This window comes from Lynx rufus, unplaced genomic scaffold (assembly GCF_022079265.1).
Source record: "Lynx rufus isolate CCGP_SWC_20201006 ecotype Redwood Valley unplaced genomic scaffold, mLynRuf1.p SCAF_7, whole genome shotgun sequence".
In the NCBI taxonomy this organism is placed as follows: Eukaryota; Metazoa; Chordata; class Mammalia; order Carnivora; family Felidae; genus Lynx; species Lynx rufus.
In genome coordinates, this window is record NW_025814889.1 from 83491087 (window position 1) to 83516587 (window position 25501).

A 25501-nucleotide genomic window follows, 5' to 3' on the forward strand; every position below is an offset into this window, starting at 1 on the left:
CCTCCCGCGCCCGGTGCCAGGCGAGCAGGGCGGGGCGGGTACTAAGGTGGGCTCCATCCCCAGCCCTACGCGGGCGGACAAGCTCCGGCGTGTCCCCGCGGGTGTCCCTGTTTACTCTGAGCCCTGGGGCGAGGTGGGGGCGGGCCCTCGCAGCCCCTCCCCCACCCCGCCCCCCTTCTCCGAAGGCCCCAATCCCTGTCTCTGTTTTACGAAGTCTCCAAATCAAACCTCAGCCTTTCCGCGTATCTTCCTTGCGGACTGGAGGCCCCTGCCCCCCACTCCAGGCAGGAGAGGCACAGTCAGAGTTTCCCGAGGAAATCGGGCCTCCGCCCGGACCCCAGGTCCTGGATCCCTAGACGGAGCCTGAACTCCTAGGACACGACACCGAGTTTCAAAGAGAAGCCCCTCAGCTCTCCTCGCCCACTGCCCAATCTCCCCTCGGCCCTTCAGCTCTCTGAAGCACGGGGGAGGGGGGAAGGCCCAGTCTGGGGAGAGGACGCTCCAGGCCCCAGACTGGCTAGCGGGGGTCCGGAGACCTCCACTCTAGGACCGCTGACCAGACCCAAATCCTGTCGCTGCGCTGACTCCCCCTCCCCAGGGCAGCGCGCCAAATCCGCGCATGCGCACTCACAGGATTGCCGCGTAGCTCTTTCTCCCCCCCCCCTTTCTTTCCCCGCCCCTTCTCTCCCTCCCTCCTTTGCCGGTCCCCTCCCTCTCCCCCCCTCGCCCCCCCGTCGCGGCACCTCAGTCCGGGGAACAGTGGTGCGAGCTCCAGGCCCGTGCACTGAGGAGGCGGAAACCGGGGGAGCCCCCAGAGCTCCATCAGGCCCCTTCCAAACGCTCCCCCACCCGGTCCACGCCCCCCACCCCCTACCCCGCCTCCTCCCAATTGTGCATTTTTGCAGCCGGAGGCGGCTCGGAGATGGGGTTGTGAGCTTCGCTCTGGGAGGGGGAAAGAGGGGAGAAGAGAAAAGCAGGGGGTGAAGGGTTTGGATTTGGGAGGAGGGGGCGGGCGCACCCCCGACAGCAGGCCCTCCCCAAGGGGCTCTGAACTCTACCTCTTCACCCACGCCCCTGATGCTCTTTGCTTAAGGATAGGATAAGAATAGAGGAGGAGGAGGGGAGAAGGAGGAAAAAGGGGGACCCCCCAATTGGGGGGGGCGACGGCAAGAAGTAGCAGGACCAGAGGGGAGGGGGCTGCTGCTTGCATCAGCCCACACCATGCTGACCCCGCCGCTGCTGCTGTTGCTGCCCCTGCTCTCAGCTCTCGTCGCGGCCGCTATCGACGGTGAGTGAGATTCCGCGGCCCCCTTGGACCCCTGGGGACACCCACTCCCCAGCCCCCACTCCTGCGCTCAGATGGGGAAGGGAGACGCGGGAGGGGGTGCCTTTTGTTATCCCAGTCCAGCTGACACAGCAGCGGCCCGACTGGGGGCGGGGATGGGGGTCCGATTTGGAGGATGGGGGCCCAGGGCAAATGATGCTTCCGGGACCCCCCAGCCCAAACAAAGACCAGAGGCCTAGGAAGAGAGAAAAGGGCTCCCCTTTTTTCTGATCCTGGGATCCAGAGGCCTTCTCCTCCTGTCTCTGGTTGGGGAGGGCCTCTGCCTCCCCTACATCCTCCACCCCCCCCCACCCCCATCTGAAATGTGAAGGAATCCGGATTTGCAATGTACGGCTGCAAAGGGGTGGGGGGGCTTTTGCAGTGGCCTCTGAATCTGGAAGGGGGAGCTGGGTCAGGGTTGCCCCGCTGGGCAGAGGGCAGGCAGGCCCGGGAAGGCTGTGGGTGGGAAGAGGGAAGGCCACAGGGAAGGCCCCCTGCTTGGGTGTGGAATCTGGGCCTGGGGAGTCCAAGCTTGGAGGCCTAGGTCCAGGATCCAGCGGGCTACCCGCCTGGGTTCCTAAGCGGGCACTTCCCCCTCTCAGGGCCTCTGTCAGTAGCCTGGATAGGGCTGGGTGGGGGTGGGGGGGGGCAGCGATGCTATGTGACTTTGAATTTTCCTTCTTAATTCCTGGGAGCTTTGAGATGAAAAACGTCAGATGTCATCATTGGGGAAGGGGACTGGAGAATGGCCTGGAATGCTGAGGTGGGAGGGAGGAAAAAAGCTGCTTTCTCCCTGACTTCTGGCTTGATCACAGTTTGGACAGGAAGGAGAGTTGGAGGTTGGATGGGGGTTATGGCTATGCCCCTACCCCCCAATTCTCTGCTCCTTTAGGAAATGTGTTTATTTCTCTCCACCTTTGTCCCATACACACACACTTTGTATATTACAGTTAGGCTTGGGCTAGAACAGAGTCTTTTTGGGGAAATGGGGTGTCCCCTCTCCCCTCTCTATGTCAGCTATTTTTCTCTTGCTTGTGAGTCACTTGTTCAAGTCTTGCCCAAGCTTTGAGCTAGGATCATGGGGTTGGGCTGGGCTGGGCCCCTATTTGAGGAGGGTGGGATCTCATCCCTTCCCGTCATTTTGGTCCATCCAACCAGGGAAAAACCTGGACCCAGTACCATCATGCACCCCTCCTCCATCTTCTAAATTTTGCCAGGTTAGGATTGGGAAAGTTTTTCTCTGAAACCAGATTGTCTCTCCCTCTCCTCCCCTCCCCCCAGCTTGCTTCAGTTAGAGAAGAGAGGTTAGGGAGTCGGGAAGTAACTGTGCCCCCAAAAGACAGTATTTTCAGTGGCTCCCAGTTATGTTGACTGTCTGTTCCCTTCTCTGCCACTACCTCAGTTATCTGCCCAAGAGGAGAAAAGAGGCTTTCTCTTGAATATTCTCTCTAGACCAGTCCTCACAGGCAGCCCTAGCCCATGACTTCCTTGTTATACATGTTCTTTCCTCTTTTTCTCAACCCTGTGAGGTGGGAGGGGAAACTAAGGCAGAGAGGTTTGGGCGCATGACTTCTAGGGGGAATAGAAAAAAAAATTTTAAGAGAAAAAGAGAGACCCTCGCATCATGGGAGGATGGAGTTAGGAAGAAGCAAGAGGGGCCTCTTCGGAGAGCAGAAAAGTCCCCATCCCATTCAAGGATAGCACCAGATTGCTTCACCCCCAGACTTATAAGGTGGTTCTATTTGCCACACTACAGGTTAGTTGCTGGTGAGTGGAAGTGGGAGAGATTGGACATGTTCTCCTTAACTGTCTCCCTGCCCTTTCTTAAAATTTCCACCAAGCCCACATCTGTAACCCAGCTCAAACCAAACTGTATCCAAAGTCCTGGGAAGAGGACCCTTCCCCAGACACACTCTACTACTCTTACCTTGGGAATGGAAATATGAATCATCGGTTCTACCCCACTCTGAAGGGGGGGAAAGGGGTATTGTACAGACCTGTAGGGCCAGTGCTATCCAGGGCAGCCCAGAGGATTCTCTTATCTCTACCCCTGCCCTCATGCCTTGGGCCCACTGACTTCTTTCTCCAAAGAAGGAAACCTTTTGACCCCAGATACCTAACTTTGTGTCTAAACTTTCTTTCTGCTGCTATCGCAGGCCTTACTGCTTTCCCTCTAGGGGAGCAGCCCTAGGAGTCTTCCCCACCTCCTCTGCCTCGTCTGCTCCACCTGAACTCACCCCAGTGTCCCCTTCTCTTTGGGGAGCCATGTCACCCCCACTAGTAAACAGAATTGAGTGTACTTGCTATCAGAGAGGATGAGGAAATGGATGAGGTGGGGAATGGGAAAAAAGGGTCATTGAGGACCCTGCTGAGCTTAGGAACATCTTGTAGTGGGGAGGGCAGCCCCAGGCAGTTATGGCTCAGGGAAGGCCGACTGCCTCCCTCTTTCCACACCCCTCTCCACACACGCCCTTGAGCCAGTTGTATTACCAGTTATCAGACAAGCTGGACAGTTGAAGTGAGTTATGAGGCTGAGGTGTTTGCCTCCTGGCTCTCTGAGAGAAACTTCCAAACTCCTTTTTTCCCCAGTCAGACCCCCATCCTTGAACATCTCCCCTTCCCCTGGTCTTTCAAAGCAGGGATGTTTAGCACAACGATTTGGAGATTGGAGGAATATTTTGATGGTAGAGGCTTCTTCTTTTCTTCCAATCTTGCTCCCCCTTCCTCCATTTTCTCTCCTCCCCCCCATATATATATGTTGTTGTTTGTTTTGGTTTTTGGTTTTTTTGTTTGCCTCCAACCTCTCCATTGTCACTGAACCTCTTAAGGATGTCAGTTGGGGTCCTGGCTAGAGCCAGATCCTGTCCAAATCCGCCCAACTCCTCAAGACTCCATGCTTTAAGGAGCCCCTCTTTACTCAAGTCAAACTTTCTTTCCTCCTGCTGCGGTCTCCGCCTTTGCACATCAGAACCCCGAGCCTAGGGCATATTGCCCCTCAGTAGTCTCTTGTCAGGATCCCCCCACTCTGTGTACTCTCCAGGATTCAAGCCTTCTGGCTCTGTATGGAGAGCTCACCACCCTTGGGGAATCTGGGTGCAGCTGATTGGGGCCATGAAAGGGTCCTTGACCTGGTGGAGCTGGGTGCCCCTGTGAGCATTTGGAGAACTTAGTCCCACCCCACTGTGTTCAGTCCCAGATTTCAGCCCAGTTAGCAGGATCCTGCATTGTTTGGAGAAGGAAGCAGTTGGCTTTGGAGTGCTTCCGGTGCAGTGGCCCCAGGCACTAGTGTAAAAACTCCCCAGGAAAGAGGTGAGGGATAGTGGTGGGGGAGAGGTGTTTGTCCCTCTTGCTCCCTCAGGGGAGATGAGAGTCTCTCCGAGGCCTTGGCTTCTCTGGTTGAAGAGCTCCAGTCTTCTTCCCCTAACTCCCTATTCTGTGGGAGGCAATAACCCTTGTTCTGGGTATTCCTTGGGAAAGAACTGCTACAGCAGGGACTCTGTCTCCATAAGTCAGGATATATGCTGCCCCCACCCTACTCTGAGTCTCGGGGGCTTGTTGTTTTTTGGGTTCATCCTAAGACAACTGTGCCATTATCTTGGCAGCCTCTGGGCTGAGACCCCTCCCTGTCTATTTTTCCTCTGTCTGCTGTCATTGGTGTGTGCTCTCTTGGCCTCTCCGAACCTTTGTCTCTCATCCTCCTGGTTCATCTCTGTCTGGTTGCCCACCCTTTGTGGCATTCTCTGTCTATCTTTTTTAGTCTCCATTGCTTGATTTGTCTCTACCTGTCTCCATCCACTTCCATCCCGGCCTGGGATGGGCATCTCAAAACTCCGTGGGAGTGAGCATCTCTCCTGGGCTTTCCCACATGCTCTCTGTCCCACCTCGCCATTTTGGAATTATTCTTCCCCTCCCAGGTCAGAGTCGGAATGTCCAGTTCTGCAGTTCGCCTTTCACTTTCCTCCAAATTTCTCTCTCTTTTTCCCCCTCCACTACTTTTAGGAATGGATTTTGGAGAGAATGTTTCTGGAGGAAGGGAACTTGATACCTTTATGGGCTGAGTAATAGGGGAAAGGAGATATTTCAGAAGGAAAGGGGGGAGGTTAGACTTCTCTCAGAACTTCCTCATGACCTGAGAACTGGAGAAAGGTGTGGGGAACAGGTCAGGAGCTTAGACCTTCTCCTTCTGCTGAGCATAAACCATGCGTGTGTGTTGGGGGTAGGCTTATAAAGGCCTTATAAAGGCCTGGTGAGAGATATGATGACCTCTGGGGGGATTTGAGGGGTTGAATTTTGCTTGTGGGGAAAGGAAAAGATGGTGGGGAGGTCACTGGTCAGGCTAATGTCCTGCTGAGTCAATATTGACTCAGGATGGAGGGGGAGACCCTTCCCCTCCCCTGGCAGTCCAAGCCATCCCGTCTGTACGTCTGTCCAGGCCGCAAAAGCAGAGTCCCAGACTCAGGAATGACAAAAATGTGTCTGAGCCTCACTGAGCTGCGGGAAGGAGCCACCGGGTAACACCCAAAATACATAAAATTCAGTGAAAAGCTCTCGGTTTGGGTCTGGGAGGCCCTGCTGCCCCACCCCCCTATGTTTGAAAGTTTAGATTCCTGCAGGCTCTGCCCTCCAGCCCCTGGCCACCCCCAGCTCTTCTGTTCCTTTAGATATCTCACGTGGTTCCCTTTAGAAAATATCCCCCTGCTAACACAGCCTATCTCTCCCTCTGCTGTGTCTGCTCTTGAAAAGGGCCTCAAGGGTCCCCTTCATGCTTTCCTGGCCCCAAGTCTCCTGGTCCTTTAGGACACGCCATCTGAGGTCGCAGCTCCCTTGCTCCCAAGGGGAGCTCCCAAGGGGATCAATGGATGGGTCTCCTCTTCTGGAGAAGACTCCCTCAGGGTTTGTCCTTTCCTGTCATCCTCTCTTCTCTAGCCAGGCACTCTCGTCCTCCTTCCCCACCCCACCCCCAAGGTCCCGGAATGGGACAGAGGACAACAGCCAAGGCTCAAGCAGGGCAGTGGGGTCCGTGTTGTGTCTGGACACACACCCAAGCCTACACCTCCTGTCCTGGCTCCAGCTTGGTGGCCCTGGGGGCCATGGCTGGGCTGGGTGCCTGGGTTGGAGGGGGGGGGGCAGGGGTGTTGGCCAGAGTTAGCATGGCGGTCACATTCATCTCCAGGCAAAGCTGAGAACAGACGGCCCCTGTGTCCCGGCGTTCTTGCTGCAACCTCACTCACTCTCCTCCCTCTCCAGTCCTCTCCTCCTTCTTCTCCTTCCTCTGTCTTCCCTCTCTGTTCTGTTCTTGTCCCTCTCTGCCTCCTCCACCTCCCCCTCCTCTCTGAGGAGCCCTGAAGGTCACTGCCACCCCCTATAATCTCTTTCCCCACTCCTAGTGCCAGAGGACCAAAATATTCTCCCTGCCAGTTCCTTTTCTTCATCCTTTTTCATCTGGCTCCATCCTCATGGTCAGTGAGGAAACCACCTGTTCAGTTACCCATCACTCTGTGCCTCAGTTTCCTCGTCCGTACAATGGAGATTGCAACAGTACCCACCTCCCAGGGTTTTGAGGATCTAAATGAATTAACATGAACAAAGTGTTTCAGGTCAGTGGCTGACGAGTAGTGACCATGTTGAAAAGTGTTAGTTAGCTCCTGTCATTAGGAAGCCCCAATTCTCATGAGGGGTGGGAGGCAGAGGAGGCTAGTGGTTGCTCCCCAACTTAGGCCATGTTGTTCCCTCACCTTAGCGGCGGGCCACAAAGATGGGTTTTGTGGCTGCTAGCGTCAGATGCAGAAGGCTCAGCTGAGGGGAGTGGGGTTGGCTGGCAGTTCTAAGCAGATTACAAGTGCCCTACCCCACCCCCACTGCAGCTCCCTCCCACCTCAGAGGGAGGCTTCTCTTGGCTATGTAGACTGCCCCAAAGTAGGTTATTTGTTTCTTTTCTCCCCACTCCCCCTGAAGGAAATCAAAGACAGGCTTCAGCCTTCAAACTCCAGATTCCTGGGGCTTTCTTCACCATCCCTGACAGGAAGGAAGTGCTGTCACATATCTCTCCAAGATCCTTGTGCTGCCTGGTCCCTTGGGAGCAGTGCAGCGTCCCCAGGTCCCTCCGCCCCGGGCCTGAAGAGGTGCTGCGATGGGACAGGGGCCCTGAGTGCTCCTCTTCCTTTCCTTCCCCCATCCCCCACTCCCCCCCTCCACAAGAGCACATCTGGTTTGTGAATCTCTCTCATTCCAGCTTTCCGAGTTTGCCAGCTGCTGTTTCCTCTGCCGAGTTCAGGCCAAAAATGGGGGTGGGGACAGCTGGGGGGGGTGCAAAGTGAGGGCCAATGGAGGGGGGATCATGGCTGGGACACGGAGTGGAGGGGAGGTTGGAGTGGCCAACCAGTGACCTCACGGGGCTGTGAGTTTTGCCTTGAGGAGGAGTGGGGGCGTGGACTAAGTCCATGTGAAGGGGTGGGGGTGGCATGGGGGCCATTTCTGGGCTCCAAATGGCCCATCTGCCTCTCTAGTCCCATTCCAGCCCTTTCTACCCGCCCCCAGCCAGTCTCGGCTGGCCAGGGGAAGAGGACCGGTCTCCGGCATGCTAACTAGGCTGGCGGGCTGTTTCCCCGGGAAGACCTCACAGCTGGCCCAGTGGGGCAATGAACTCAGCATTATCCACCTCCTCAAGGGGCCTTTATTCCCTGCTCAGGGTGGGAGGTAGGGGAGGGGGACGCCGCGGGTGGGGGAGCCTGGCCAGGCCATCCTTGATGTGTTTCCTGAACTCGGCTCTCATCCTGGCCAGGGGCCTGGGTGCAGTCCCTTCTGCCAGAGATGGGGGTTAGGGAGGGAGGACATCGTCTCCGTGTGGCCCTCCTCAGACTCTATCCCTTCCTGCTCAGAGCCCTGACATACTTTATTTATACTCTGTCTCAGCCCTGAGCTCATTCTGCCCTGCATTTGAGTTAGTTGTGTACAGCTGTCTTCCCAGGGGGACTAGGGCTCCCAAGGGGGCATCTCACTCCTCCTTGGCACCCCAGGCTGGTCTTCAGTGCATGCCAGCTGAATAGAGATGGAATTTACAACAGGCCAAGGAAAAGGTGATGATGGGCTGGGAGACTGGGAACCCAGCCCTGGGTGGGGATGAGGGAGAGCAGGGGACTTTTCTTCCCATGGAGGACATGGTGACGGGGTTGGAAGGAAAAGCTCCTGAGGATGTCTCCGTGGGAGCTGGGAGGCTGATGCGGACTGCCCTGGCTAAAAGCTTAGCGTTGGCTCAACTGGTTTGAGTCCGGGTTTGGTCACTTGCCTGCTATGTGACCCCACCTTTTCTGGGGCTTGGCTTCCTCATCTATGAATGATGGTATTAGTAGCACTACCTATTTTGTCATATTGTGGAGAGGATTAAATGAGATGATACATGGAAAGAATGGGTTGACTACAGTTCCCATGCATACTGAGCCCACAGTAAGAGTTAGTGTTACCATTCTTAATTCCTCCTTGGAGAATGAGGCAAGAAATCTAGGTGGGAGCAGAGGAAGGTGAAGAGGGGGTGAAGGACAGGGCAAAGAGGTCCTGGATGTAGTAACTCCACAGGTTAACTGGCCTGAAACCAGCTCCCAGTCACCCTTCTGCTGCGGCTCTTCAGTTGTGGCATCCTGAGCTGTCTTCTGTGCCTTTTATCTCAGACGACATCTACTGAAAGCCCTCCTTGAGGTTTAACCAACAAGGGGAGCCGTGTCTTTAGAGAATGGAGGTGGAGGCAGGGCTCCCTACCCTGCCTTGCCTTTCCCTCCTATACTTCTGCTGATACAGTCTCTAAGTCATCACTGTGCCGAGGGCACCCCCCACCACTTCCTTTCTGGGGCCTGGTGGTTAGGAGTTGGAGATGGGCAGGGTGATGGGTTTCAGGGACCAGGAGTGCCACAGAGGGCGGACTGAGCAAAGAGGTTAGAAAAGAACAGCCCTTAGGGTGCCTGGCTTGATTGGAAGAGCGTGGGATTCTTGATCTCAGGGTTGTGAGTTCAAGCCCCACATTGGGCTTAGAGCTCACTCAAAAATAAATAAATAAATAAATAAGTGAATAAACAAACAAATAAATAAAGTGGCTCTCGGCTTCTAGGGGGAGGGAAGGAAGATAAAGAGAAAAAATGTCAAAGGCCTAAGTCCTGATCTTTCACCATCACTCTCGGTCAACAAAACTGGGGCCGCTGGTGTCTGACCAGAGTAATGCAGAACAGCAAGGGCTTTGACCCTGAGAACTGGAGAGGCACACTGGACAGGCAGCATCTGGGGTGGATGAGCAGGCTGTAAGATACGTTTCCTGCATCCTTCGCCTCCCCCCCACCACAGGTACACGGTATTCCGGGAGTATCCCACAGCCGCCTGCCACCCTGGGTACCTGGACTGTAGCTCAGAGTCTGGGCCAGATGGGCCTGATGCTGGGGAAGGAGGAGGAGCTCTAGGGACTTTAAGGTCGTAGAGTTGCCCTCCACCTTTTATTGTTTTCTTTCCTTACTCCTAGCCCCTAAGACTTGTAGCCCCAAACAGTTTGCCTGCAGAGACCAGATCACCTGTATCTCCAAAGGCTGGCGGTGTGATGGTGAGAGGGACTGCCCGGACGGATCCGATGAGGCCCCTGAGATTTGTAAGTACTTTTTCTGATCCCTTCTCCTAAACGCCTTTTCCTTTTGGCTCAGGAAATTTGGGATAAGGACGACTGATCTCTAGCCTGGTGTGGACCTTGCTCTGTGATTGTTTGTCCATGACACAGCTAAAACTATTCTCTCCCCCTCTTCAAAGTGCCCGGCACGGTGCATGATGTGCTCAGAATGACACATCCGATTGCTCCTTTAGCGGCTGTACCCCCAAGCCTGCCAGAGACTTTGTTGTCTGGGCTGACAGCTTTGCTGGAAGGAGAGAGCCCAGCTTCCCTTCCCTTCTTGCTCAGTCCTCTTCTCCCCACCTCTGAGACTTCTGACTCTTAATAAGTGCCCCCAGGTCTTGCCGGGTCCTCTTCCTGTCCTCAGGTTCCCAGGCCAAAGGCCACTGGCTCTTACTCAGTCTCTGTACCAGAAGCCCCACCCCTGTGCGTTTCCCGCCACCCCCGCCTTCCCCTGCCCCAGTAAGTGGTGTAATCAGAGGCAGCTGTTTAAACTGGGAGAAAGGTCCGCACCCAGCCTTTACCCTGCCGGGGGGGGGGGGGGGTGGAGGATTTGCTGGCGGGACCCCAGAGTGTTGGGCAGCTGGCAGAGTCCTGGGGTCTCCACCTTCAGCCTCTCGCTGCTTGGCCAATCGGGGCCAGGGTCTAGGAGACCCTGCATTCCTAGGTCTGTCCCTGTTCTCTCTCCCAGGTTTATCCTGCTCCAGCTCTATTCCCTGTCCTCTCCCTATACCCTCACCCACAATGGTCAGGAGTAATTTTAGGGCCAGAAAGGGAGCCACCCGTTCTCTCTGTCTTTTCCCCATACCCTGCCCTCGAGGGGTAGAGTCGGGGATAGTCTTCAAGTGTTTCTATGGTGAGGGGAGTTCAGCCTGGAGATTCTTCTTGCCAGATACCACCTTTACGCCCTACTTTGTTTTACCCTGATGCTTGATGTGGGGGTGATGGTAACCACGCAGAAGGGCCTTATCTTTCTTCAGTTTGATGCAGACCCCACCTTAGACACATCCCCACATTGTTTGCACTCATGTACCCTCCCAGACCCATCAGGGGGGGCCCTGATGCATCCCTCCCCACCACCATCACCACCACACACACACACACACACACACACACGCACGCACACACACACGCACACGCACACACACAGACCAGGGCACACGTCAGCACAGACACATTCTTATAGCAACACAGAGTCCACACTCTCAAACAGGGATGCAGAAGCCCAACCTCAGACAGACGCCCCCAGACACTCATAAAAATCCAGACTCACTCCTGAAGGACATGGAAATGCACAGACTGAGGCCAGAAGCACCAGCACAGACCAGCACGTGCAGACACACCCTCACTCCACACTCCTCGCTCCTCATCTCCTTCACCCGTGTACAGGTACTCCTCCCCAGGCATACATGGACAGATGGGCTCACACACAGATACTCTCTCACACACCCTGTCCAGGCATGGGAGCCAGGGTGCAGTGGTCTGTCTCCCAACGCGTGGGCTCAGCCAGCATCCTAACCTGCTTGGCCTCCTTAGGATTCCCTGAGGAGCTCTACCCTTCTCGCCCTGGCCCATCTTCCTGGGCAACAAAGGAAGTACCAGAGACATCATCAGTGGGCCACAACCCTTGATGCTTCCCAAATCCTTCCACTAGGCAGGCTGCTCTGGGATTGGGCATCTAGAGTGGTATCGTCCAACAGAAATATAATGTGAGCCACATATGCAATTTTGAAATTTTCTGGTAGCCACATTAAAAGAGGTAAGAGTAGGGGCACCTGGGTGGCTCAGTTGGTTAAGTGTCCGACTTCAGCTCAGGTCATGATCTCTCAGTCTGTGAGTTCGAGCCCTGCGTTGGGCTCTGTGCTGACAGCTCAGAGCCTGGAGCCTACTTTGGATTCTGTCTCTGTCTCTGTCTCTGTCTTTCTCTGCCCCTCCCCACTCATACTCTACCTCTCTCTCAAAAATAAATAAACATTAAAAAAAATAAAAATAAAAAGAGGTAAGAGTAGTTAAGTGAAGTTAATTTTAATTTTATATTACCCAATGTAGCTGAAATGTTATTATTTCTGTATATTAATCATATAATATTAGCAATGAGATCTTTTGCATTCTTTTTTGTGTATGTGGTATTAAGCCTTTATTTATTTATTTATTTTTTATTTTTTATTTTTTTTGGTATTAACTCTTTAATGCCAGGGGCGCCTGGGTGGCTCAGTTGGTTGAGTGTCCGACTCTTCATTTCAGCTCAGGTCACGATCCCTGGGTCATGGGATTGAGCCCCGTGTCGAGCTCCATGCTGAGCATGGAGCCTGTTTAGGATTCTTTCTCTCTCTGTCTGCCCATCTTCCCCACTCATGCTCCCTCTCTCTCAAAAAATAGAAAATAAATTAAATTAAAGAAAACTTAAGTCTTTAAAGCCAGTGTAGTATTTTATACTTACAGTTTGAACTAGTCGCATTTCAGGTGCACAATAGCCACATATGGCTGTTGCTATGTATCGGACAGTGCAACTTCATCTGGCTTTCAGCCCCGGCTCTGTGCCCTAGAGAGCTTTGGGAAGAAAGTGTTCTTTAACATTTGAGCCTCTCTGCCATGGACTCTGCTTTCCTCGGCTCCTCAAAACCTTTCGCCTCTAAATCTCAGCCCGTCTCTTGAGTGCACAGTGTGGAGGTGTTGGGGTCCGTACGTATCGGGCATGTGGGGAGCGGACTCTGCTGAAGGCCTAGTTCTTCCCTCTGCCCGGCTGCTCCTGGGTGTGTGGCTACCTTTGGGAATGATGACAAAGGGCCCTAGGTGGGAAAATCTAACCAGCCCCTGAGACCTCCTGAGATCTAAGAAATGCGGGTATCTGAAACCCCAGTCTGGGTGTCCTCATCACCTCTCCTGGTGAACAAGTGGCTAGACAGCCAGTCTAGCCACCTTGTTCATGCCAGGCTTCCCATCTGCCCCCAGGTCCACAGAGTAAGGCCCAGCGATGTCAGCCAAATGAACACAATTGCCTGGGCACCGAGATGTGTATTCTCATGTCCCGCCTCTGCAACGGAGTCCAGGACTGCGTGGATGGTTCGGATGAGGGGCCCCACTGCCGAGGTAAGGGCTCTTCCACTTCTCCTGCCCCAGACGGATGCAGTGAGTTCTCAGCCAGGCCTGTGATGGGTCTGGAGGCCCACCATCCGAGGACTGTCCTCACACCTTCAGTGGGGATGAGGCCTTGTCCTGCTCCCATGCACAGAGATGCCACCAGATAGCAGCCCAAATCAGTGGGCCTTTGAGTTTGGAGCTTGGTCAACAGCCCTGTGGGGATCAGTATGGGTGCTGGCCTGGACACTTCTCTTTGGCCATGTGTGCTTGGCCAAGTCACTACCTCTCTCCAAATCCCAGTATCCCACCTGTAAAATGAGAGCTTTGCACTAGGTCAGTATTTTCATACCTTGTTGTTGTAGATAGTAGGGTCCTTTCTTCACATGGTTTCTTACATGCAACCTGAGTGTGAACAGGGAAAAAGAGATGCTGTGGTTGAAGCTGGGGGTGGGGATGTGGAGTCTGGTTCACCTAATTCCCCGCCGATGCCCCAGAAGCCATCCCCCAGGAAATGCAGATCTTTGAGACACTCTGAAGCTGTTTGATGGGAGGTCATCCAGGCCAAGGAGGGAACGTTAGGATGATAGGTCCCTTCCCTGCTGTAGCTCAGATCGCCAGCCCTGCCATTCTTCCCCCAAAGGCCCTGTGGGCCAGGGAGAGTCTGGGTCATGTGTGAGCAGCGGGGGAGGATTCCGTCGGTAAGGCAGAGACTCATACGTGCGAGGCAGGGAATAGGGAATAGTGACTTCTCCCTTCTACTGAGCTCAAGGTCTCCAGAGCTTGAGCAGGCCCCTGGGTGATGGTGGCGTCTGGGCCTGTACGCATGTCAGAAACATCTGCCTGTGGGAGGAGACACATCTGGATCCTGTTCACTGAGGGCAGGGAGTGTGGAGCAAGGGAGTTTGTGGAAGATTTTTATCCTTTCCTTGGGTTGATTTTGCATGTTTTTGTCTAGAGCTCCTGGGATGGGATGCAGAGCTTAGGCCTAGGGGCTGACTTGAATTACCATGCCCATCCCATCTTATCGAATGGTACATGTTCAAGTTTGTTTCCTTTTGAATACCTTGTCAGCATCAAAAACAACAAAGAACCTGGAGAACCTGGGGTCTGAACTCCCTTCTCTGATATGACAGAAGTTGGGCCTCCTTATCCTCCTGCCGCACATCCAAAAGAGAAATTCTTCTCTAGATCTTCCAGAACAAAAAATTACCGCCCCCCCCCCCCCCCCCCCCCCGCTGATCTCCATCCTTTGTGGGGAAGGGCTGGACAGGCAGCACATTTGGGCTGTTGGGTGGAGGTGGGGAGGAGAAGAAATAACCAGGGACTGGCCCCCCACTCCAGCTCCTCCTGGCAGGCTTAGTGCTTCTAAACGTCTTAGCATCTCGGGCAGCTCTCTCTCCTAGGTGGGGGGGAAGTGGGGGTGTGAGGCCGCTGGACAAAGGGGTCTTTGTGGCCAGGCCGCCTGGCCCCACGCAAGGCCATTAATTGGGTCGCTGGTCTGGGGGGGCCGCTGCTCTCCCACCTCTTCCCCCTCCTGTCTCATTCCCTTCTGTCTCCCCTGTGGAAGTGGGTCAGCAGCAGGAGGAAAAGATTAGAGAAAGGTCCTGAGGGAACCAGTTTTGCTCCTCCTCTCATCTTCTACCTGGACCTCGGACCTTCCCTCTGAGGTCTCTAGGGCTTGAGGGATGGGCTGGAGAGGTGCTTCCAGACTAGAGCTGGGATCCTGAGGGGAGAGACCCCATCCCATGCCCACTCCTCACCCTCAGCCCCGAAGCCAGCATTGTGGTTCCTGGGCAGGGCAGATAAGAGGCATATGAAGAGAATGAGACTCACTGTCCTCGCTCCCTATTGACCCCCACAACTGCCAGAGCCCCTCTTTCATGGAGACAGAGGGAGTCCAGAGCAGCCAGAGCAGGAAGATGTGGATTCTAAGCCATAATTGGCTGTGGGACCTTGGGCCTGTCTTATAACCTCCCTGGGCCTCAGTTTCCTCACTTGCAAAATATGTCAGATGATTCCTAAGCCCCTTCCATCTCTGACACTACAAGCCTTGGAAGTGGTTTCTGAAGGGTTGGCAGGAGTCGGGGGAAGGTTACGGTCTGGGTGTGGCCGCCAGGTCTGGGGGCCTGAGTGCGTGTCGCCTGCCCCCACACAGAGCTCCAAGGACAGTGTTCTCAGCTGGGCTGCCAGCACCACTGTGTCCCCACACTCAACGGGCCCACCTGCTACTGCAACAATAGCTTTCAACTACAGGCAGATGGCAAGACCTGCAAAGGTATGTGAGTGTGTGTGCTTGTGTGCACATGTGCGTATGCTGGGGTGGGTACAGGTGGGGACGGGTGTGGGGACGGCCAGTGGGCCTGGCTGGGGTAGGAGAAGAATGAGAGAGAAGGTACAAGAGAGGAGGCACGATTACATGCCCTGCAGCCTGTGGGCATGACTGTGAGCCCTAACCACTTACTTCCACCAAATTCCACTAAATTCCTCTTAAAATTACATAGATCATATGTGAGTTTTCTTGTAAAAACATTAAAGCATTATAGATAAAAACCAAAGTCTCCTTTGACGAATCCTTTTCAGTTCTGCTCCCTTTTCCCTCTCTGGAGGTTAGCTGTGTTACCAGTTTGCTATCTCTCTCTCCAGTCCTTTTTCTGTACATCTCTCTGCCTGTATTCACAGATGATCTAACTGAAAGTATTGTTTATGTGCGTGTGCTCTTTTTCACATACATATAATACTGTACATACTTCTCTTCAGTTTTCTCAATAGGTTCTAGAGATTTTTCGATATTAATATGTAGGGAGGGGGGAGCGCCTGGGCGGCTCCGTTGGTTGAGTGACTGGCTCTTGATTTCGGTTCAGGTCACGATCTCATGGTTCCTGGGATCGAACCCTGCATCGGGTTCTGCGCTGACAGTGCAGAACCTGCTTAAGATTCTCTCTCTCCCTCTCTCTCTCTGACCCTCCCCCACGCTCTCTCGCTCTCTCTCAAAATAAATAAATAAGCATATAAAAATATATGTAGACATCTACCTCGTACTTTTAGAAACCACTATGGAGTATGACTATTGATTACCACAGTTTACTTGGCAATCTCCCTATCGATGAGTAAGATGTTCCAGTTTCTCTCTGTCACAAACAGTGCACCTTTTCTGTTTTAAGATTTACCTCCCTGGAGTCTTTGCACAAATGCCACCTTCTCAGTGAGACCATCCCTAAAATCACAACCCACTGCCTACATTCCATATCCCCTTTCTCTGCTTAATATTTTCCCACAGCACCAGTCACTTTTCCACTGTATTATCACCTCTAACATATAATGTACTTCTCTGTTTATCATGGAATGCCAATATTTCATTTATTATCAGAATTTAAGTTTCATGAGGGCAGCAGTTTGAATCTCTTTTATTCACGGATATATCTTCAGAGCCTAGGACAGTACCTGGCATATAGTAGATACTCAAGAAATCTTTTCTGAATGAATGGATGATGTGCATGCGTGTGGGTATTTCTCGAGGGTAGATTCCAAGTTTGGACTTGCTAGGTGATAAAGTTTGCACCTTTCCTGTTGTGGTAGATTCTGCCAAATCGCCCTCCGAAGAGGCTGTAGGGATGGACACCACCTTTGGATGGTGTCTGAGGGCACCCACTTCCCTGTCCTTATTACACTGGAGATGACCATGCTCTTGCCCTTTTCCCGGCAGACTTTGATGAGTGCTCAGTTTACGGCACCTGCAGCCAGCTGTGCACCAACACAGATGGCTCCTTTACATGTGGCTGTGTGGAAGGATACCTGCTGCAGCCAGACAACCGCTCCTGCAAGGCCAAGAATGGTAGGTGGGGTCACCTGTGGTCACAATGATAGGTGGCCTCCATGTTGCTCCCCGATGGGGAGTGGCCTGAGAGGTCCTAGAGCCCCTTGCTGCATCGACCCTTCTCTCCTCCACCTACAGAGCCAGTAGACCGGCCCCCTGTGCTGCTGATTGCCAACTCCCAGAACATCCTGGCTACGTACCTGAGTGGGGCCCAAGTGTCTACCATCACGCCCACTAGTACACGGCAGACCACAGCCATGGACTTCAGCTACACCAACGAGACTGTGTGTTGGGTGCATGTTGGGGACAGCGCTGCCCAGACACAGCTCAAGTGTGCCCGCATGCCCGGCCTGAAGGGCTTCGTGGATGAGCACACCATCAACATCTCCCTCAGTCTGCACCGTGAGTCGCCTGCTCCCAGCTTGGAGAGCAGGGGAAGGGAGGGAAGATGGGCAAGCTGGTGCCTGCCTAGGACAAAGGCAGTTCGATGGGATGACCCCTGTCTGGGGCAGGAGTCTAAATAAGAAGGCCTTGCCTGAAGCTAAGGCAGGGGGCTGCACAAGATGACGCCTACTTGGAGCAGGGACAGAGTTATGGCTATGCTCCCTTCCTTCTCTCTGAGCTCCAGATGGCTCCTGATTTTGGCCCAGGGCTGAGGAAGAGGGCTAAGGAGGCACTGAATGGTCAATCTCCAGAGACAAGGGACTGTCCCTTCTCAGAGAGACAAGTGTTGATTAGACCACAGAGGGGCTTTCCCGTGCAGCAGGAGTCAGGGCAAGGGAAAGAAAAGGCCTGGAGCCTTGAGGGAAGCTTGCTAAGTTAGGACTGAGTGCAAAGAGGTCAGGGCTTGGCTGGGTTTGTCTCCATGTTCCATTATTTTCCTTGGGGGCATGGCTAGAATGGACCCACGGCTGCAGGGTGAGTGTGGGGGTCCTGAGGCTGTTTTGGGGGCAGCTTTGTGGCAGTGAATGAGACTATAGGAGAAGCAGTGAGCCCTGGGGCCACAGGAGTGTTTTAAGACCTCCTGGATGTTCCCATTCAAACTCCTTCCCGGGGCTGTACCTTGCTATCTTAGGGGTGGAAGACAGGGTATACCTAGGGATGGGGCCGGGGCATAGATCCACTGCCTGGAGCAGCCCCGCTCCTCTCAGATGCTGTTACATAAACAAACAAAACATCTGGCACCATCACATTTCCAGGAAATGCACCACAGGGCTGAGGGGGAAGATCTGGCCTGTGGTTGATCTGACCCCCGGGAGGGAGGGTAACTTGATCTGTGATCTTGAATAAATCAGAATTCCCTGTCCCTGCTTTGATTTCCTAATCCACATCATGGGTATGAGCTTGCCTGTCCAGATCAGATAGACTGAAGTGAAAGCCAGAGGTAAGTCACAAGCTTTAGGATGGTGAACCTTGGGCCTCGTAGATCTTTAAGTTCCTTCATTGCGTCCCCATATGATGATCCCCACAGAAGACAGAGATCCTCGGAGGATGTATGGGCTTAGCTGTGGGGTAGCAGGGGTTCCTGAGAGCCCTCGCCCTCTGTGGCCTCATCGTATGGTCCACACCTTGTCTCCAGCTCCTCCAGAGCATCCCAGTGATGTCCTTGGGCTGTTGGTCACCAAGGCTCACCTGTGATCAGACTCGTCTTCCTTGGAATGCTGGCTGGGGGCTGCCACACGTGGTTGGCTGAACTCTTGAGGGGTGGGCAGATCAGGGAACCCTATGGCAGATAGGGTAGCACAGGGTGAGACCCCATGAGACGGCTGCCCTCTCCCTGCTCCTTGTTGACAGCCCCACCCAACAGGCCTGTCTGGGCAAACAGCTCTGGCAGCTCCCTCCCTGGCCCTGCCTCCGGGCCAGATGATGGGCTCGTGGGTAGGCGGCTGGCGAGGGTGCCCTGATGGGAAACTTCTCCGCTTTTGCTCTGGCCTGGCCCCCTCTCCTGCTTTCCTCCCAAAGTGAAGCAGGAAATAAGCTCAGGCGGGTACCCCTCCCTTGGCAAATAGAACCTTGCCTCCCAGTCTGTTGGATTCACTGGGCCCCTCTGGGGCAGAGTCCAGGAGGCAGGAGGAGACCAAGGTTCCGGGGAGAAATGCTAGTGGGGTGGATGAGTGGGTTCCTGTGGCCCCAGCCTCTGTCCCTCCTCCCTGCCCTGCCCCCACCCCACGCTCCATGCCGCCTGAATGTCTGGCTGTCACCCTGAGGATGGTTGTTTTGCTCTCATCCCACAGACTAATTATGGGCCCTGAGATGAGGATGTCGGAAGTGTCTCTCCCCTAGCACCCTCCCCCATCTCTAGTTCAGCCCCTTCCCAGGAGAGGCTGGGTGCCCTGTCCTGGTGTGCGGGTGGCTGTCCCAGGCACTCACCTGTGCAGTGGGCTGCTGGCCTGTAATTAGCTCCCCAAGGGGGATGAAGAAGAAAGGCTCCTGCTTTCTCCTGCTTTCTCTCTGCCCCCTGGGGGAGCTCTCCCTGCAATCATCCCATTCCTGGCTAGGACCATGACCTCCATTGCACCCCTGGGAGGGAGCCCCATGCAGGAGGGAGGAGTCTGACAATTGAGAGGTGCTGGGGCCCAGAGGCCAAGACGCAGAGAGGCGGAGAGAAGCCTGCTTGCTGCTGTGGGAAGAAGGGGGAGCCTGCCCCAGAGAAAACTCTGGGAACAGAAATAGAATAGAAAAAAGGAAGGAGGCCAGGAAGTGAGCCTGTTTCACATGGGTCCTAGGGCTTGTGTGTTGCAGACCTGCTCTGAGTCCTGAGAGCCCTCAGAGGGCCCCTCCCAGAGCCCTGCCATGCTCAGGGGTTGGTGCAGCTTCCAGGAGAGGCTCCGTGGAGCCGGCTGGGGATCGAAGCTCCTGCTTTTTCCTGTCTTGATCCCAGCTCCTTCCCTCTGTTTCTGCCCAAGAGTTAGGGGACACTGTCTTACCAATGTCCTCACACGTTCCGGAAGGTGTATGTGCGTGCGTGCGCATGTGTGTGAGTGTGTGTGCGTGCGCTGTGCGCGCTTTCCTCCCTTAACTGAGCCCGGGCTGCCAGTGCTCCTTCCCCTGTCCGTGACTTTCACTGGCTTGGATTGGGGGGCCTTGGGGGCTGAGTCCTCACCTCTTCCTTTCCCTCCTGGGATATAATTCCAGGACACATCCTCCCCTCTGCCACTGTCCCAGCAGCATGGGGAGGTCTCTGTGGATTCTGATTCTGTGACTGGAGAACATGGTAGTGAGAGCTGGAAGATCCTTAGGGAGGACCAAGGCTGGCCCCTCAGTTTTTAATACTGCCTTTCCCAAAGCAGGCTGCCTTGATTTTAGGTTATACATGGATGTGCATTTTTTATCATTAATTTTTATTTTTTAATACCTATTAGGAAACTCCTATAACTAGTATATCAAATCTGTGATTTCATAGATTGCTTAGGTTATAGCAAAATAAGAAAAATGAGTTGACTTAAAGAAACAGTAGGTAAGTGATAGTGCAGGCTGTACATCACCTTGGCAAGCATTTCGAAAGTGATACACAAAAGACCGAAGTTCTAGAAACTGAGACCCACAGGGGTCGGTTGGCCTGGTAGTACCAGAGCCAGGCCTGGTTTGCCCATTCTGCCCCTCACCTCTGTCCACGCTCTCAAGGAAACTTAAGCTCTGCCCAGCCCCCTGCTGGCTGCCCCTGGGCAGGGCTGAAAGTCAGGTCTGCTGACCCAACCCACCCCCAGCCCTGCATTGCCTTGGCTGTGTTCCTCTGACCTGTCTTCCAGTAGCTTTGGGTATGTTTCCACTGTAGAAAGAATGAGGGCAGACTGCAGGACTGGGGCCCTGGGAAGGGGTGTGTGTGTGGTGAGGGGAAGTTCTGACGCTGTGCATGGAGGCCTTCAGGGAAATAAGTTTTGTGTATGAGGGGATGCTCTGGAGGGGCCCTCAGGGGTCCTGGGGTTTCTTCCCTGCACCATCCGCATGGGGAAGGAGGAGGTAGGAATAAACGGCCCCCTAGGCTGCAGGCAGCAAGGTTGCGAAATGTGGCCCCAAGTCCAGCTGGCCAGTTTCACTTATCCCTCCCTCTTTCTTTGTGTGCGTGTGTGTGCGCGTGTGTGTATGTGTGTGGTTAAAATCACAACAGGAAATGGGTAGTGATGTGTCTAGAGGGAAGGCAGAGAGGGGGCAGAGAGTAACCCCCCTGCATCTGTGATGAACTGTCTTCGCCGGCTGGAAGGGGAGCTGTCTTTCCACTGAACTGGGCAGCCTGGGCCCTCTCAGCCTCCCAGTCTATGCCTATGGAATACTTCCAGATTTCATATATGAAAGCCAGCCACCACCACCCTCTTCCTTGGCCTTCCTCACCCACAGGGTGTCAGAGTCCTGGGGGGCGGGGGCTCTTGCCAGCACACTCTTTGGCCTTGGGCCACCCGCATCCTGGTGCTTTTGCTTCCCATTCCCGTCCTGAGTTTCTTAATCATTTCACAGCCCTGCTCTCCTCTCCCTGGCTAGGCCAGCCCCACGTCTCCTCTCCGTCTCAGTCTCCCGGCTCAGCTCCAGCCTGTCCTCTCCTCCCCCGCTGTCTCCTTGAAGTTGCCTCTCCACCCAGCCTGCTCCCTAACCCCCCCCCCTTCCCTGTTTTCAAGCCACAGGAAGTAACTTAAGCAAGAAAGATGTGTTTTAGAGCCCAGCAAGGATTTCTCAATAGTGGGAAGATCCTGGTTCTGATTCTGAATCAGAGCTGCAGAATTTAGGCATCTCTTCTCTGGGACCAGCACTGACTGCCTTTGTGGACCTGGGCCAGGCAGGGGAAGGAGCAGAGCAGAAACCCCAGGCGGGTACAAGTGGGGCAGGAAGGGAGCCCAGGGGACAGAGGTGATGTGATGTGGCTGAGCCAGGGCCTCTCTGGGAACAAGAGGAGCTAAAGTCGGCTCGGCAGGAAACAGGAGCATGAGACATGCCATTTGGCAAAGCTCCTGCCAGAGCTGCCTGGCGGTCTTTTACCTGCTTGCAAAGACCCCAGACTCCTGATCCTCTCCCCCAGCCCTCCCTCTCCCCACTCAGGGCGAGATCCCCAAGTGGCTCTGAGAAGCGGGAGGATTACCAGACAGATGTGTTCTCCCACCATCGTGGGGGCGTCCCAAGGCCAGAGAAGGAGGATCCTGGCAGTCGAAGGAAAGGGAAAAAGTGATGTCCCAGTTCTAGGACAACAGCGTGAGGAGTCAGTACTCAACAAATATTTGTTGAATGAATCAGTCAGTATATGTGTGTCAGATGCCGGGGAGAGAGATGAAAGACAGCACCCTGCCCTCACAATATTTGTAGTCAGGTAAACAGACTGTGATGAAAGGACTTACTGGGCCATACAGGCACCTGAAATACAGAAATCTTTCTTCTGGGGGCCTGAGCTGCGTCTTGAAGAATAGTAGGTGTTAGCCCCAAACTGCGCACCTGGAGGGCCCGCCGTTAGTCAGGAGGCCACAGAGTTCTAGCTAGAGGCACAGATGGTAACTGGGTGGACAAGGTAGGGAAGAATGGGGTTGAGGTGAGGGAGGATCGTGGTATGAACAGCTCCCACTTATAGAGTGTTAATTATGTGCCAGGCCCTGTGCTAAGTGCTATTAATACACCGTCCCATTTTACAGATGAGCAAACTGAGACTCAGACATTAAGTAACTTTCCCGTAATCCCACAGTTGGAAGATGATAGAACCAGGATTCGAGCCCAGGCTGTCAGTGTCTAGAGCCTGGCTGGGCCCAGGGTGGAGCAGAGTGATGGGAGAGGTGGGGAGTTTCCTGGAATAAGGACCAGAATGTGTGTGTCCATTGGGGATGTGGTTAAAGTGGAAGTGGGTTTCATCCTCCCTCATCCACAGGCCTCATGACCTGTCCTATAATCTTTGGGTATGTGGATGCATTGGGGGATATTTCCTCACAGCAGGGAGGCGCCCTTCCTCCCCCAGATTTGTTTTAGGGAGAGTGACTGGAGTCCTGTAGCTGAAGCCAGGGTCTTCTTAGTAATGGGGTGGGCTGTTGTTTTTGGGAAAGCAACCACTGTTTAGGGAAATAACTCTTGAACAATGTGAATGGTAGAGAAGTTGAGAAAAATTGGACTTATAGGGGGTGCAGAGTGCTGAGCATTGGGGTGGGGGAGTGCAGGGAGGGCTCGTCAGTTATAAACACACACCCCTGGTCTATTCTGGAGCCTGGAAGTGAAAGTCTTTAATGACATTACTGGCAAGCTGTGGTCTGTCCTCTTGACTATCCCATCCCCCTCCCAGCTTCCTAGCCTCCTTCTGTAAGCTGGAATTCCCAACTTCTTGGCCCCCAGACCATCCCCAGACCCTTTCCACAACATAGCATTCCTCTCCTTGGGTTTACTTGAGGTTCTCCTGTCTTCAGGATTTGGGGCCTTTGGCCAGAGCCCCTTGGAGGGTGCTCTGGGGTGGCTCAGCCCTGAGAAGCCTGGGCTGCAGGGGACAGTTGCCCTCTGAATGTGTGGGGCCAGAACATTCAGGTCCTCTAGGGTGAAACCCAGGACTCAACTTGCCCGCCCCCGCCCCTCATGCCATGAGACAGGGCAACGGCCCAGATACTGCCTGTAGGGGAGCCCAGGAGGGAAGGTTCCCTCTCCCAATCTGAACCCATCTGTCTACACTGGCCTTAGGTATGAGTGGCCAAGTGTGTGCGTGCGTGTGTGTGTGTGTGTGTGTGTGTGTGTGTGTGTGAAGATGTGTGCATGTGTGTGAGTGTGTGTGGTTGGGCGGGCAGAGGAATCTGGACTTTAGGAGAGGGGAAAATAATGTGGTGGAGGGGGGTTGGATAACAAAGGATTTTTTTGCTTGCGACTAATAGTCTCCAGCTGCAAAAATACCAAAGTGGAGGCAAGGCCGGGCTGGGGACTCCCGTTCTTGCCAACTCCTCACCGGCCTGCTGAGTGGGGCCGTGCCTGGCCTTTGGGAGGTGGAAGGGGAGACCGGCCAAGGGTAAATAATCTAGAGCAAGGACGATCCTTCTGCCTTCCTTCCCGGAATTGGCAGGGAACCCAGGCCAGGAGGGAGGCTCGAAGGTCAAACACTTCCTGGGGCTAAGGGGGTGATTTGTAGCTGCACCTGGGATGGGGGGGGCATCTGATCTCTTCAGATTTCTTCCTCCCCCCTTCTCGCTGAGGGAAGGGTGGATGGGGAGCAGGGGCAGGGTGTTGCCAGCCTGGAGCTGGGCAGTGACTCAGGGAAGCCTCAGGAAGTTAGAGAGGAGGACGCAGCTGCACCAGCTGGTGCTGGGAAACCAGCTTCCAATGATGAAGTTCCTCTGCATGCCAGCAGCCCCCTGCTGTGCCCACCAAGTAAAGGGCACGAAGCCCTATTTGCCTTTCAACCTGTTTGCCTTCCAACCTACTTGCCTGCTGGCTGCCTGGTGCTGCGGCAGGTCTCCCCCCCCCCCCCCCCCCCCACACACACTCTGGTTTGGGACTTTGGGTTTCCTTTGGAGGCGGCCCAGCAGCATTCATTTTAATCTGTTTTCTCCGTGGTAACGGTGTGTGGAGCAGCGTGATTGCCTTATCCCAGCACTGGGCCCTCTTCCTACATGGTCTGGGACCCACACTTCCAGGCTGCTCTGCCCCTCTCTTCTACTGTCGTCAGGGTGCTAGGAGCCCAGGGGAGAGAGTGGTTTGGTTTGGGGGTGCATCAGCAACCACAGGGACAATGCCTCATCCCTGTGACTTCTTTCTCCAGTCACCCTGAAGTGGGGTTTAACGGGGGGGACCTGAAAAGGAAACTAGTTTGATGAGAACCTCAAATTGGCTCCTTCCCTTCCTCCCCGGCCTAAGTCCTGTGACTGTGAGTCAGTGTCAGGGCCTAGCCAAGTTCCTTGGGAGCCACGTTCCTGTTCCCTTTGCCCCCCACCCCCACCCACTGTCAGGAAATAGCCTCTGAATCCCTGTGGGGAGAGGGAAGGATTAGGGAAGAGTTGAGCAGAGCACCTAGTCATTATACCTACAGCTCTGTGGGGATAGAATAACCCCTACTGGGTTTAAGTGTGGGTAGCGTGTGGGGGTAAGGTTCAGCCAAAGGCAGGTGGTCCAAAGATCTCTTTACTTACTGAAATTGGTAAAGGTGGAGTGCAAGGCAGGAGTCCTGAGGAGTCACTGTCTTAGGAGATTCCTAGTCTGCAAGAAGCATCACCTCTGGTGGTGGTAGTTGAAGGGGACAAGTAAGTAAATGGATGGGAGCCAGTGGGTCCTGGAGAGGAGGTGCCTAGAAGAGGCCAGCAGGGGTCCCTGTCTCCAGACTTCCAGCCTCGAGACTTCCCACTGCCCTTGCTCCACCCCTACCCTCTTCAGTCCTTTTTAGCCTCTTCCATCTCCTCCAGAGATGGCATAGACTAAGTGTGGGCACCTGGTGTCCATCCTCCTCCCCTACTCACCTTTCTGAAGCTCCCCTTCTTTCTGAACCATGCCCCAGTTTACCTTCAGAGTCCTTTTATGGCCTTCCTCCTATGTTCTCTGTCCTCCAGCCCTATAGCTTATTCTCTGCTCCTTCCTACCCTCCCTAAGACATGAGGAAATTGAGCAATAGGGACATTGAAGAAACGGGAACAGGAGTGAGTAGAGGAAGTTTGGCCTATGTCACTGATTCCAACCTTTTGACACCGTGGGCCTTCCCTTTTCCATCTCTATG

The 25501-nt window shown here is 54.3% G+C and overlaps 1 protein-coding gene and 1 long non-coding RNA gene across 3 annotated transcripts in view; one reads left to right on the plus strand and one right to left on the minus strand.

The window, feature by feature from the left end:
* Positions 1-759: 759 nt before the first annotated feature.
* LRP1 (LDL receptor related protein 1) overlaps positions 760-25501 on the plus strand; it is an 82105-nt gene continuing 57363 nt past the window's right edge. Inside the window, exons 1-6 of the mRNA XM_047065069.1 lie at positions 760-1288; positions 9825-9947; positions 12915-13052; positions 15199-15318; positions 16747-16875; positions 16996-17259. Of these exons, the coding sequence (XP_046921025.1) occupies positions 1222-1288; positions 9825-9947; positions 12915-13052; positions 15199-15318; positions 16747-16875; positions 16996-17259 (841 nt within the window). The 5' untranslated portion in view covers positions 760-1221. The remainder of the gene's footprint in view (positions 1289-9824; positions 9948-12914; positions 13053-15198; positions 15319-16746; positions 16876-16995; positions 17260-25501) is intronic.
* On the minus strand, positions 12408-25321 carry LOC124501109 (uncharacterized). Of its 2 annotated transcripts, XR_006959707.1 has the most exons (5): positions 25291-25321; positions 24924-25078; positions 18490-18580; positions 13393-13445; positions 12408-12512 (listed from the first exon to the last, which is right to left on the minus strand). It is a non-coding gene; the product is annotated as an uncharacterized LOC124501109 (long non-coding RNA). The 2 variants fall into 2 exon arrangements; XR_006959706.1 differs by lacking the exon at positions 25291-25321 and having other exon boundaries at positions 24924-25250.